The 12906-nt window shown below is 41.7% G+C and overlaps 1 protein-coding gene across 12 annotated transcripts in view; it reads left to right on the plus strand.

The window, feature by feature from the left end:
- Window positions 1-12906, plus strand: part of TBC1D31 (TBC1 domain family member 31) — a 123009-nt gene that overhangs the window by 18368 nt on the left and 91735 nt on the right. For 3 of the 12 annotated variants that reach the window (XM_008973939.4, XM_034966546.3, XM_034966555.3), the window contains exon 1: window positions 11594-11800. The exons of 3 other annotated variants lie outside the window; for them this stretch is intronic. In XM_008973939.4, the coding sequence (XP_008972187.3) occupies window positions 11724-11800 (77 nt within the window). In that variant the 5' untranslated portion in view covers window positions 11594-11723. Of the gene's footprint in view, window positions 1-11471; window positions 11801-12906 lie in introns of those variants that run through there. 6 more of the 12 variants (XM_034966549.3, XM_055116895.2, XM_034966550.3 and 3 more) reach the window with 4 other exon arrangements.

Consider the following 12906-nt stretch of genomic DNA (forward strand, 5'->3'; position numbering starts at 1 on the left):
AGGAAGGGTTTGGGAGAGGGCAGTAGGTAGGTTTGCCGGTGGAAGTAAGAGTGCTGGGCAGGCGGAACTATCCATGGTTACAATCCTCCCCCAGCCCCACTTCCTCTGTGCTTTACTATGTTTTAAAAATGCTCTCAGCATTGACAGCCTCTTTATGTACCAAGACTCCCTTTCATACGCAAAGGAACTCTTTTGCCTTGCCTTCCCTTTCTTTTCTTTTTAAAAATAATTTTTTTTAAATTTAATCCTTGCTTGGTTGAAACTTTTTTATTTTATTTATTTTTTTTTAAACAAGGTAGGCTAGACTAAGCTATGATTGACGTTCAGTAGATTAGAACAGAATTTTGTTATAAAGGTTCCCAGAAATTTTTAACCCAGGTTAGCAATAAATTGTTTTCTGGTCTGAGCGATGGGTCTTTTGGAAGAATTATAGAACTAATCAGTCTACCAGACTAGCAGACCCATCTACAAAGGCAGAGAGGCATAGGAAATGCAGAGTGAGACAATGGAGCCAGCTAGGTCTACATTTCAACCTTGGCTTAATGGCTGTATAACCTTGGGCAAGTTATATAACCAGTCCAAGCCTCAGTTTCCTCGTTAGTCAAATGGGGACAAAATTACTGCATTAGGTGGGATGGGCAGTGTGATGGTTAATACTGAGTGTCAACTTGATTGGATTGAAGGATGCAAAGTATTGATCCTGGGGGTGTCTGTGAGGGACTTGCTAAAGGAGATTAACATTTGAGTCAGTGGGCTGGGAAAGGCTGACTTATCCTTAATCTGAGTGGGGACAATCCAATCAGCTGCCGGCGAGGCCAGAATAAAAAGCAGGCAGAAGAACGTGAAAAGACAAGACTGGCTTAGCCTCCCCGCCTACATCTTTCGCGTGTGCTGGATGCTTCCTGCCCTCAAACATTGGCCTCCAAGTTCTTCAGCTTGTAGATGGCCTATTGTGGGACCTTGTGATCATGTGAGTTAATACTCCTTAATAAACTCCTCTTTATATATACATCTATTAGTTCTGTCCCTCTAGAGAACCCTGACTAATACAGGCAATAACAAGAAACCACCAAAACTCTTTCTTCTGTGTAGAAAGCCTTTTCCACCTCATCCTTCCAGGCCTAGCTCAAGTGTCACTCTTCTTTTTTCTTTTCTTTCTGAGATGGAGTCTCGCTGTGTCGCCCAGGCTGGAGTGCAGTGGCATGATCTCGGCTCACTGCAACCTCTGCCACCCAGGTTCAAGCGATTCTCCTGCCTCAGCCTCCTGAATAGCTGGGATGACAGGTGCCTGCCAATGCGCCTGGCTAATTTTTATGGTTTTTAGTAGAGACAGGGTTTCACCATGTTGGCCAGGCTGGTCTTGAACTCCTGACCTCATGATCCACCTGCCTTGGCCTCCCAATGTGCTGGGATTATAGTTGTGAGCCTCTGCGCCTGGCCTGTCACTCTTCTTTTAACATCTCTCTCTCTTTCCCAGATAATTAATCACTCCCTTCTCTGAAATTTACCAATACCTCAGTTATAGATGGTCCCAACTTGTGACAGGTCAATTTATGCTTTTTTGCCTTTATGAATATTCAAAAATAATAGGCATTCAGTAGGAACCATACTTCAACCCATATAAGCATTGTTTTTCACTTTCAGTACATTACTCAATAGATTTCATGAGCTATTCATGGAATATTACTATAAATTTATTATAAATATTATTTGTTATATAATAGGCTTTGTATTGGATGACTTAGCTCAAGCATAGGCTAATGTAAGTATTCTGAGCATGTTTAAGGTAGGCTAGGCTAAGCTATGATTGACATTCAGTAGGTCAGAGTTATTAAATTCATTTTTTGGCAGGCTGCAATGGCTCACACCTGTAATCCTAGCACTTTGGGAAGCCAAGGCAGGACAATCACTTGAACACAGGGGTTCAAGACCAGCCTGAGCAACATAGTGAGACCTTGTCTATACAAATAATAAAAAAAATTAGCCAGGCATGGTGGCATACACCTGTGGTCCCAGCTACTTGGGAGGCTGAGGTGGGAGAATCACTTGAGCCCAGGTGGTTGAGGCTGCAGTGAGCCATGATTGTGCCACTGCACTCTGGCCTGGGTGACAGAGCAAGACCCCAACTCAAAAAAAAAAGTATTTACTTATGATATATATTTTTTGAGACAGAGTCTCACTCTGTCGCCCAGGCCAGAGTGCAGTGGCGCAATCTCTTCTCACTGCAGCCTCCACCTCCCAGGTTCAAGTGATTCTCCTGCCTCAGCCTCCCAAGTAGCTGGGATTACAGGCACTCACCACCATGCCAGCTCATTTTTGCATTTTTAGTACAGGCGAGGTTTCACCATGTTGGCCAGGGTGGTTGAACTCCTGACCTCAAATGATCCACTCACCTCAGACTCTCAAAGTGCTAGGAATACAGGCATGAGCCACCGTGCCTGGCCAACTTATGATATTTTTAAACTACATTGAATTTACCAGGATACAACTTAATCATAAGTTGAGGCACATCAGTATAACACTGATCACATGGTATTATAGTCACACATCTATTTCTCCCTAGAACTTCCCATTCCACCCTAAGCTGTGAGCTTTCCAAGAACATGAAACTCATCTCATTTTGTCTCTGCAACTCCAGGTACTTGTACAGGGCCTGATGCCTAGTTGGCATTCAAAATATTGAGTGAATGATCCACTGATGATTAAATCAATGAGTGACAAGAGCAAGATATGGCCTACCTATAGAGAGGAGAAGAGCTAATCCAGGCCCTTTTCCGATTTTGGTAGAAAGGATTTTGCAGACACATTGAATATGGTCATTTATAAGCTTTAAGTTTTTCAGGAGTAGTTACTAAGCCAGTTTGTTTGAGAAGCATTGGGTTGCGCTGCTGTCTCCAATTTGGGGCATCAAAAGTTGGCTATACTTGGGTAACAAGAATAGAGGTGTGGAAAATAGGTACCAGGGTTTCTTTGTGACAAAAGTCAAAATGAAGTGACATGTCACATGTGTGTCATGAGAAATCCCAGAAGAAACAGGGAAATAAGTGATGAGGGAATCCTATTTCCCACAAAAAAGAAACCTCTTTCGGAAGTTCCAAACTTGACATTGACAACTTCAAGAGGTATTTTCATAAAATGCAGCCATGTTTTTATGTGTGTCAGGAAGAAAACTTGTGTGTAAACATAAATCATGTCTGCTTGTGGCCTTCTGAATGCATACCTAAAAATATGAAATAATATTTTCTTTGCAATTACACAGAAGAAAAATGTCAAGGGATGCATAAATGAGCTTCCATGTTGTATATTTAGCAGCATGGGATGTGAGAAATGGAAGGGGGTTAAGGGAGCATTTTTCCATTCCTGCTGTTTGCAGGTGAGGAAGATGAGACTCAGAGAGGTTGTGACTTACCCAAGATCATGCAACAATGTAGTGACTGAGCTAGGATTAGAAACTCAGCCTCGTTTTGTTTTTTTTTCTTCTTTCCCACTATAGTTTGATAAATTATATATATATAAACATAGCCTGAAGTTGTTTAGGTTTAAATAATAGCTCAATTGTTCAATAAACATGTCTTAAGGGCTTACTATGTGCCTAACACTGTGCCAGATGCTAGGGAGCACAAAACAGGTAAAGTCCCCCACTCAACACATATATTTTGTCCACTTTTCTTTTTCTTTTGTAGAGATGGGGCCTTGCTATGTTGACCGGTTGGTTTTGAACTCCTAGCCCTAAGGGATTGTCCCACTTCTCTCTCCCAGAGTACTGGGATTACAGGTGTGAGTCACAGCACTGGTCTTTTGTCCACTTTTTCCATGCCATACTCTATGCTAGGCCCTGGGGAGCTCTGTCTTCATGAAGTTAACAGTCCTGTGGGACAGGCAACATTAATCAAAGAATCACACAATTAATGAGTATCTGACATGGAGGGAAGAGAGTTCCATAAGTGTGTACTCTTCCTAATATTTTTCCTTTTCTTTTTTAAATTTTTTATTTTATTTTATTTTTTTAAATAGAGACAGGGTCTTTGTTGCCCAGGCTGGTCTCGAACCCCTGGGCTCAAGTGATCTGCCCACCTCAGCCTCCAAAAGTTCTTGGATTACAGGCTTGAGCCACCGCACCTGGCCCTCAACATTCTCACAAGGAAAGATTCTAGTTTCTGGGTCAGCTTCTAGACTCCATTTGACTCCTGTTAATGAGAAAAAGAGCTAAATAAGCAGAAAGATAAAGCTGAGCTTCTAACAAAGAAGTTAGAGTCAGAAACCCTAGTGTTTATGGGCGCTGAGAAAAGTTTTAGAAGAGAAAAGGAGGAAGCCCTGAGGGTTGTGGAGATTTTAGGTACTGAGAAATAGGGATGGTGTGGGAGTTTTTAATGCTTTTCACCAAATATTTTAGGTTCTTCCCCCTTCCAAACACATGGTAGGTGTTGTAGATTGTATAATTGGTCTCCGTTCTCCACTCCTCCCTGGATCCATGAAACTTTTCAGTGCTCTCCTGCCATGAATGCAATATAATACTCAGCCCTTGGGCTCAGCCACATACTGACTTTGGCCATTAAGAAGAGATGAAAGTGATGGTGTGCCAGCTCCAAGACTAGAAGAATTGCACGTCTGCTTGCTCACCTGCACCACTGCCACTGCCTTGAGAACATGCTTGGTTAGCGTGGGAGGATGAGAGCCACTTGGAATAGAGTTACTGCAGTTGCCCCAGATGAAGTCAGCCTACAAAGCTGAAAACCAGCTGGCCCCTAGATGTGTTTGTGAGCCCAGCCCAGATCAGTGGAGCCACCTGCTGACTCCAGATGCATGAGCAATAAATGCTTATGGTTAAATGCTAAAGAGGTTTGGTGGTTGTTTTCTTTTTTTTCACAGCTTTATTGCAACTATATATAACTGATTTAGCAGTATTGCACTTCCTAGCTCTGTGTTAAGCGTGTAGCCATAGTTCTGAGGCAGCATCATTGTCTGGGGTAAATACCCAAGGTTCATCGTCTTACCCGAGGGAAATCAAGTATGCAAACACAAGAAGTGGGTTTAGGAGCAGAGGTTTACTAGGCAAAAGAAGAAGAAGAACAGCTCTCTCTCTTGAAATAGAGTGGGGAGCCCGAATGGGACTTCCAGCCTTTGGCAGAGTAAACCAGATTTTATAGAAAGGCTTGAGGAGGTGGTGTCTGATTTACATAGGGCCCACAGATTGGTTGGACCAGGTGTGACGTTTACATAATGCCTGGGGAATGCTGGCCACACTACCCTAATCTTATTATGCAAATGAGCCTTCTACTTGGCCAGCACCATGTTGTCTGCTTCTTGCTGTATACATGGTTTGGCAAAGAGAAGGGACGATGGAGATGCCATTTTGAACATGCCTAGTCCCAGGTAGTCTTTTCCTATTGGCACAACTGCTGGCATTCACCCATGCAAGCTTCTAGCTTGCTTGTCTATGTCTGCAGCTCGATTTTACAGGCTGCTCCTTGTTAGAAAAGAAAATGATTTGGGGGCTGCTTTTCATTAAAAGGAAAACCTTACCAAGGACTTCCCTACCCTCACTACCTGCCTAAATAATTTATTCTTAACTCCTACATCAGTTCTGGTCATGAGTTGGAAGCAAAAACAATAATGACGTTTCTGGGTTGGAACATTTAATTGCTGGTGTGAGAACCTCTAGAACTCTTTTCCTACTAACACATCAACCAAAAACTTTTGAAATATTAGCTGCTCCCTCTGTCTGGATCCCTGAGAGACTAAGATAAACTGAAAACCCAGCCAGAAAAAAGCTGTTTTAAGCCACTGAGATTTTGAAATTGTTCGTTACTGTGGCATAACTTAGTCTAGCCTCACTGAATAAGGTGGGAAGGGGATATTTTAAGAAGTTTGCTAAAGGTTATTAACTGCTTTCTCTTTGATGCTCTTAAAGAGATTATTTGAATTGTATTTATGTGAATAAAATTGTATTAATTTGAATTGTATTTTATTCTTATACAGAATATTTTAATTATATTTTCAATTATTGTTTGTTAACTTTTTTTTTTGAGATGGAGTCTCACTGTGTCACCCAGGCTGGAGTGCAGTGATACAATCTTAACTCACTGTAACCTCCACCTCCCAGGTTCAAGCGATTCTCCTGCCTCAGCCTCCCAAGTAGCTGGGACTACAGGTGCCCACCACCACACCTGGCTAATTTTTGTATTTTTAGTAGAGATGGGGTTTCACCGTGTTGGCCAGGCTGGCCTCGAACTCCTGACTCAAGTGATCTGCCCGCCTTGACCTCACCAAGTGCTGGGATAGTTATTTTTGTTACTGTACTACTTTAATTTGCTTGCTAACCTCTTGACTGGCCTAGGTTTTTGGAGACTTATCAATATAGTTACCAAAGAGCTGGGAAAGAGAATAGCTTCACTTCTTTACTTCCAAATATCGTGACACTTTTCCCAGACCAAAAGGGTATTCAGATGTTAGGCAATCTATATGTCCACTAAGCTCCCTCTAGCAAACAAATTAGAAGTACTCTCTTTCTGTCCAAATTATATATTATCATAGTAAAAAGAAAGACATCCTTCAGCTGCGAAAGTGTAGTGTGTAAGAGCACAAGGAGAAAGGGCTTTGCAAAGCAAAATCTAAAATACCCTTAGACACACACAACTTTCCATTCTTCTAAGAATATATTTGAAATACAAAGAAAAAAACAACGGAAGAAATCTTTGTGACCTTGGTTTGGGAAAATGTTTCTTAGATATGACATGAAAAGTACAATCCATAAAAGAAAAGATGGATTGATCTTTGTAGACATTAATAACTTCTGCTTTTTGACAGATACTGTTAAGAGAATGGGAAAAAAGGCCACAGACTGAGAGAAAATATTTGCAAAACATATACAGAATAAAAAGTTTGTATCCAAAATATGTAAAGTATTATGAAAATTTAATAATAAGTTTTCTTTAATAAGTTCAATAAAAACAAAACGATTAAAAACAAGGCAAAAGATATGAACAAATAATTCACCAAGGATGTATGCAGAAGGCAAATAATCCCGTGAAAAGTTGTTGAACGTCATTTGTCATTTCAGAAATGGAAATTGAAATCACCATGAGATACCACTACAACATGGAATAGCTAAAATTACAGACTCATCATAGATGTGGAGCACCTGGAACTCTCTCATACTATTGGTGGGAATGTAAAATGGCACAACTACTTTGTAAATGTTTGACAGTTTCTTAAAAAGTTAAACTTACTCCTACCATATGACCCAACTATTCCACTTCTAGGGTTTATCCAAGACAAATGAAAGCACACGTTCATACTAAGACTTGCATAAGAACATTCACAGCAGTGTTATTCGGAATAGCCAAAAACTGCAAACAACTCCAGTGTTCATCACCAGGTGGATCAGATGGATGGATAAACAAATTGTTGTATATTGGGCCAGGCATGGTGGCACACACCTGTAATCCCAGCACTTTGGGAGGCTGAGGTTGGTGGATAGCTTGAGCTCAGGAGTTTAAGACCAGCCTGGGCAACACAGTGAGACCCTGTCTCTACAAAAAATACAAAAGATTAGCCAGGTGTGACACCTATAGTCCCAGCTACTCAGGAGGCTGAGGTGGGAGGATCCCTTGAGCCTGGGAGGTCAAGGCTGCAGTGAGTCGTGGTCATGCCACTGCACTCGTGTCTGGGCAACAGAATGACACCCTGTCTCAAAAAAAAAATTGTGGTATATTGATGTATTAGTCCATTTTCACATTGCTTTAAAGACATACCCAAGAGTTGGTAATTTACAAAGAAAAGAGGTTTATTTGACTCACAGTTCCACAGGGCTGGAGAGGCCTCAGGAAACTTATAATCATGGCGGAAGGGGAAGAGGTACATCTTACATGGCAGCAGGCAAGAGAGAGTGTTACGTGAAGGGGATAGAGCCCCTTATAAAACTATCAGATCTTGTGAGAACTCACTCACTATCATGAGAACAGCATGGGGGAAGCTGCTCCTCTGATCCATCCAATCACCTCCCACCTGGTCCCACCCTTGACATGTGAGGATTACAATTCGTGATGAGATTTGGGTGGGGACAAAAACCCAAACCATATCAATTGATGCCATAAAAAAGAATAACTACTGATACATACAAAAACACAATTGAATCTCAAAATAATCTCAAATTTATGATGAATGAAAGAAACCAGACCAACAAAAAAAAGGAAAGACACCAAAGTACAATACATACACGTAGTCTATGAATCCATTTATATAAATTTCTAGAAAATGTTAACTAAAGAAAGGAAAACAGATCGGTGGTTGCTCATGGGCAAAGTGGGGTGGGAGTAGAAAGGTTACAAAGAGAGATGAGGAAACTTTTAGGGATGATGGATGTTTTCATTATCTTGATTATAGTGATGGTTTCATGGGGGGGGTTAGCTACCTAAAAACTTATAAAACTGTACACTTTAAATATGTAAAGTTTATTGAATGTCAATTATTTCTCAGTAAAACTGTTTATATGTATATACTTGGAACACTAACTGGTAGTCCCTTCTGCTCTAGTTCCTTTCTGAATCATTAGTCACTCAATAACAGGTACATATGTGTATATATAATATATATATGTATATATGTACATACTGTTTATATATGTATATATGTACATACTGTTTATATATGTACATACTATTTATATAGTACATACTATTTATATGTACATAAATATATATAAAGGTACATATTATTTGTGTGTGTATGTATTTATATATATACACATATAAATATATATAGGCTAGGTGCAGTGGCTCACACTTGTATTCCCAGCACTTTGGGAGGCCGAGGTGGGTGGATCACTTGAGGTCAGGATTTCGAGACCGGCCTGGCCAACATGGTGAAACCCCATCTCTACTAAAAAAAAAAAAAAAAAAAATACAAAAATTAGCTGGGCGTGGTGGCGCAAGCATGTAATCCCAGTTACTTGGGAGACTGAGGCAGGAGAATCACTTGAACCTGGGAGGCAGAGGTTGCAGTGAGCTGAGATCACGCCACTGCACTCCAGCCTGGGCAACAGAGCAAGACTCCATCTCAAACAAACAAACAAACAAATGTATAAAGGTCCATACTGTGTACCTTTATAAATACATATGAAAGTACATATAAATAGTATACCTTTACACTATACAAAGGTATACTGTATACTAAAGGTATATTTATATATAAATAGGTATATAGTATACCTTTATATATAAATAGGTATGTAGTATACCTTTATATATAAAGGTATAAAGTATAGGTATATAGTATACCATATATATAATAGGTATATAGGTATACTTATACTATATACTTTTATACATATAGATACCTTTATATATGTATATGTATTTTATATATATAACATATGTGTGTGTATATATATATATAAATAGTATGTACCTGTTACTGAGTGACTAATGATTCAGAAAGGAACTAGAACATAAGGGACTACCAATTAGTGTTGTAAGTGTATACGTGTGTGTGTGTATATCCATATATATACATTTGGATATCCAAATATATATGTATATATATTTATCTGTACATTATTTATCTGTATATATACAGATAGATACATATAAATAGTATGTACCTGTTATTGAGTGACTAATAATACAGAAAGGAACTAGATCACAAGAGACTACCAATTAGTGTTGTAAAAACTGGGAGATCTAATGAGTAGAACTTTAGCAGCTGTGGGTACACATCTCTTCAGCCTGACCTTCAAATTGTGCCCCCTAAATCAAAAGATAAGTACAAAGTGGGAGTCCAGAAGATCTAACATATAAACCTCTTTATCACATATCTGAGATTGAATAGGATGGTCACATGGGCTGAGACAGCCCAAACTAGGTTAAGCTAGAGAAGTTAAGAAAATCATTCAGCAGATTCATCTTTGCTTCCGATAAAAAAAGGTTGTTTGGTTAATGGTGTGGGATAGAAATGTTGTGAAATAATCTGTTTCAGGTTAGGCACTGTATCTTAAATTTAAGATTCTAAGTTTCCTAAATAATAATGCAAACATTGATACATGTAGTTTATCTCCATCTCAAAACCAATAAATAAAAATAAGAGCTGCAGTTGCTTCCTCTGCAATAGGTCATTACAAGTTGTCTGATCTCTCAGAGCCACCCGTTGATAACAACATAAAGTTTAAAAATCTGCGTTAGTATTTTTTTTGAGAATTTGCTTTTCTGATCAAGAGTTTGAACTTTTCAAATACCACGACCATATAATTTTTTTAACATCATTTTTCTGTTGTAGAACAACATAGAGACTAGGAATGGAAAGATTTAAGGTTTCCTTGTCTGCAAAAGTGGATAATATTAGTACTTACCTGTAACAGGTTGATTGGTGGCCCCCCAAAATATATGTCAACATACTAATCTCAAAATCCGTGACTGTTACCTTACTTGGAAAAAGGGTCTTTGCAGATGTAATCAAGTTAAGGATTTTGAGATGAAAAGATCATCCTGTATTCCTGTATTATTCATATGGACCCAATGACAAGTTTCCTTATAAGAGAAAAACAGAGGGAGATTTGAAACAGACAGAAGAGGAAAAGATACATCCAGGAGGAGAAAGACGTGTGAAGATGGAAGCGGAGAATGGAGCGATGCGATCACAAGCCGAGAACGCCAGCAACTCCCAGAAACTGGAATAGACAAGTAAGGGAATCTTGCTTAGACCCTGAAAGGAGGCTGCAGACACTTTGATTTCCGATGTATGGCCTCAAGAACTTCCCAAGAATACATTTCTGCTTTTTTATGTCACCAAGTTTGTGGTAATTTGTGAGGGCAGCCTCAGGAAATTAATGCACAACCTCATAGAGCACTAAAAATGGAGATAATTAGTACTACCTAACTTGTAAATTTGCTACGAGGATTAATTGAGTTGATATATTCGGTATAGTAGAAAAGTGCCCCATACCTAGTAAGCGCTCCGGAGGCACTAAGTGAATTTTTATCAAAGGAACGCTAAAGTCGAGGCAGCCAGTTGTTGATATTATTGCTTTTCTGGACCATGATTGGTGGACTGGACATCATAATGCTGGAAGGCCTGTCAGATTACGAAACTGAAGAAACGAAACAAAACCATGAGGATGGTGAAAAGGTCAGGAAGAATGAACTATTTCATCTGTAAGTTTCATTTGAGCCCGAACGTTCTATGAAAGGAACCCATCAGTTCTCAATGTATTTGTCTCCTTGCTTCTCTGCACTTGTTTCCTTGCTTCTCTTAGTTATTTCTATACAATTCCTTAATCCCTAAAAGCAATTTAGAACGGAATGCAGGGACCACAGGAGAAAATGACTTTTATTGCCTCTGATGGGAGCCTAAAACCCCACGAGGCTCCCAAAGGGCGGAATTCCCAAGCCAATTCCTCGGGTCTATGATCCACCTGCAGAAAACTACGATTCCCAGAAGGCTTTGGGTCCGGGGGCGGGAAGACTGAGCTCAGAAAGAGGTGGAGTCTAAGAGAAGGTCTTTGGTCGATTACATTGTCCAGAGAGGGAGTGGCCGCTTGGGCGGATTTTGGGAGGGATCAGCCTTCCAATTGGTTGTTATTAGAAAGGGGGTTGGTACGGCCTGCTGGTGCTGGACCTAGGCCGCCGCGGCCGGAGCTCAAATTTCCCGGGCCAGGAGCGCTGGGCCTGCCGGGAAGGCGCTGGGACGGTTACCCAGCGGGCCGCCGGCGGTCGTGGGTGAGCTTCGCCATGCAGAGCACTGACCTAGGCAACAAGGACAGCGGCAAGATATGGCACCGCAAGCCGTCCCCGGCCACGCGGGACGGGTAAAGGCCGTGGCGGGAGGGCGCGGGCTGTGGAGGGGATGGAGACCGGCGAGGAGGGGACGCCGGGCGTCAGGCAGCGTTCCGGGTTCTGGCTCTGACCTTGCCCCGCATCCCTGGGTTGGATGACCTGCGGTGGAACAGATGGCTCCGGACGCCAGGGTCCGCAGAGATCCCCTTCTGAGTTCTGGGAGCGGGGGTCTGGTCCGGGACAGCGCGGAGCAGGAGGAGGCCGGTGGTTCTCAGACCTGGGAACTTGCGGCTTTTGCTGTGTGCCGGGACTCTCCTGCTTTTATGATCACGGTATCCCGCTAGTGTCCCTGGCACGTAGTAGGTGCTCAGTGAGTATTTAACAGTTGCAGCTGGAGCAGAACTCCAGGAGGAGATGCGGGGTGGAAGAGCAGGACAATTCTGCCTCTTCCAAAGGCTGCAGTTTATCCATCCTTAAATCCTTGGATGTGTTTAGACGCACAAGCATTCATCAACTATTTGTTGAGCTCCTACTGTGTGCCAAGCACGCCTCTAAGCGCTGGGGACGGCGATGGAACAAAACACACTTCCGGTTCTCTGGAGTTTACTTATCGGCGTGTTTGTAGGGGCTGGGGCGTTCATTATGCATTGCTGGGGGGCTTCTAGTACGGCCAGCGCTGCTTTTCATTCTGTTCCCAGTTACCTGTCCTGTTTGAGGCTCAGCCTGTCTTGTGTGATTTCCCTGGAAGCCTTTGCTACAAAGCGGTGCCATTTGGATTTCGATTTCTGCACGCAGAGTGATCTTATTGCTCCTAATTCCCTAGGATTTCACGGAAATTGCTTGAGTTCCTGTTTCAGTGTGTTTCTTGTTCGAGCAGTGATTTTTCTTTTCTTTGAGACGGAGTCTTGCTCTGTCGCCTGGGCTGGGGTGCAGTGGCGCGACCTCGGCTCACTGCATCCTCCACCTCCCGAGTTAAAGCGATTCTCTTGCCTCAGCCTCCTAAGTAGCTGGGATTACTGGCGCGCGCCACTACGCCCGGCTAATTTTTGTATTTTTAGTAGAGACGGGGTTTCACCATGTTGGCCAGGCTGGTCTTGAACTCCTGGCCTCAGGTGATCCGCCTGTCTCAGTCTCCCAA

The sequence above is a fragment of the Pan paniscus genome, chromosome 7 (genome assembly GCF_029289425.2).
Source record: "Pan paniscus chromosome 7, NHGRI_mPanPan1-v2.0_pri, whole genome shotgun sequence".
Classification (NCBI taxonomy): Eukaryota; Metazoa; Chordata; class Mammalia; order Primates; family Hominidae; genus Pan; species Pan paniscus.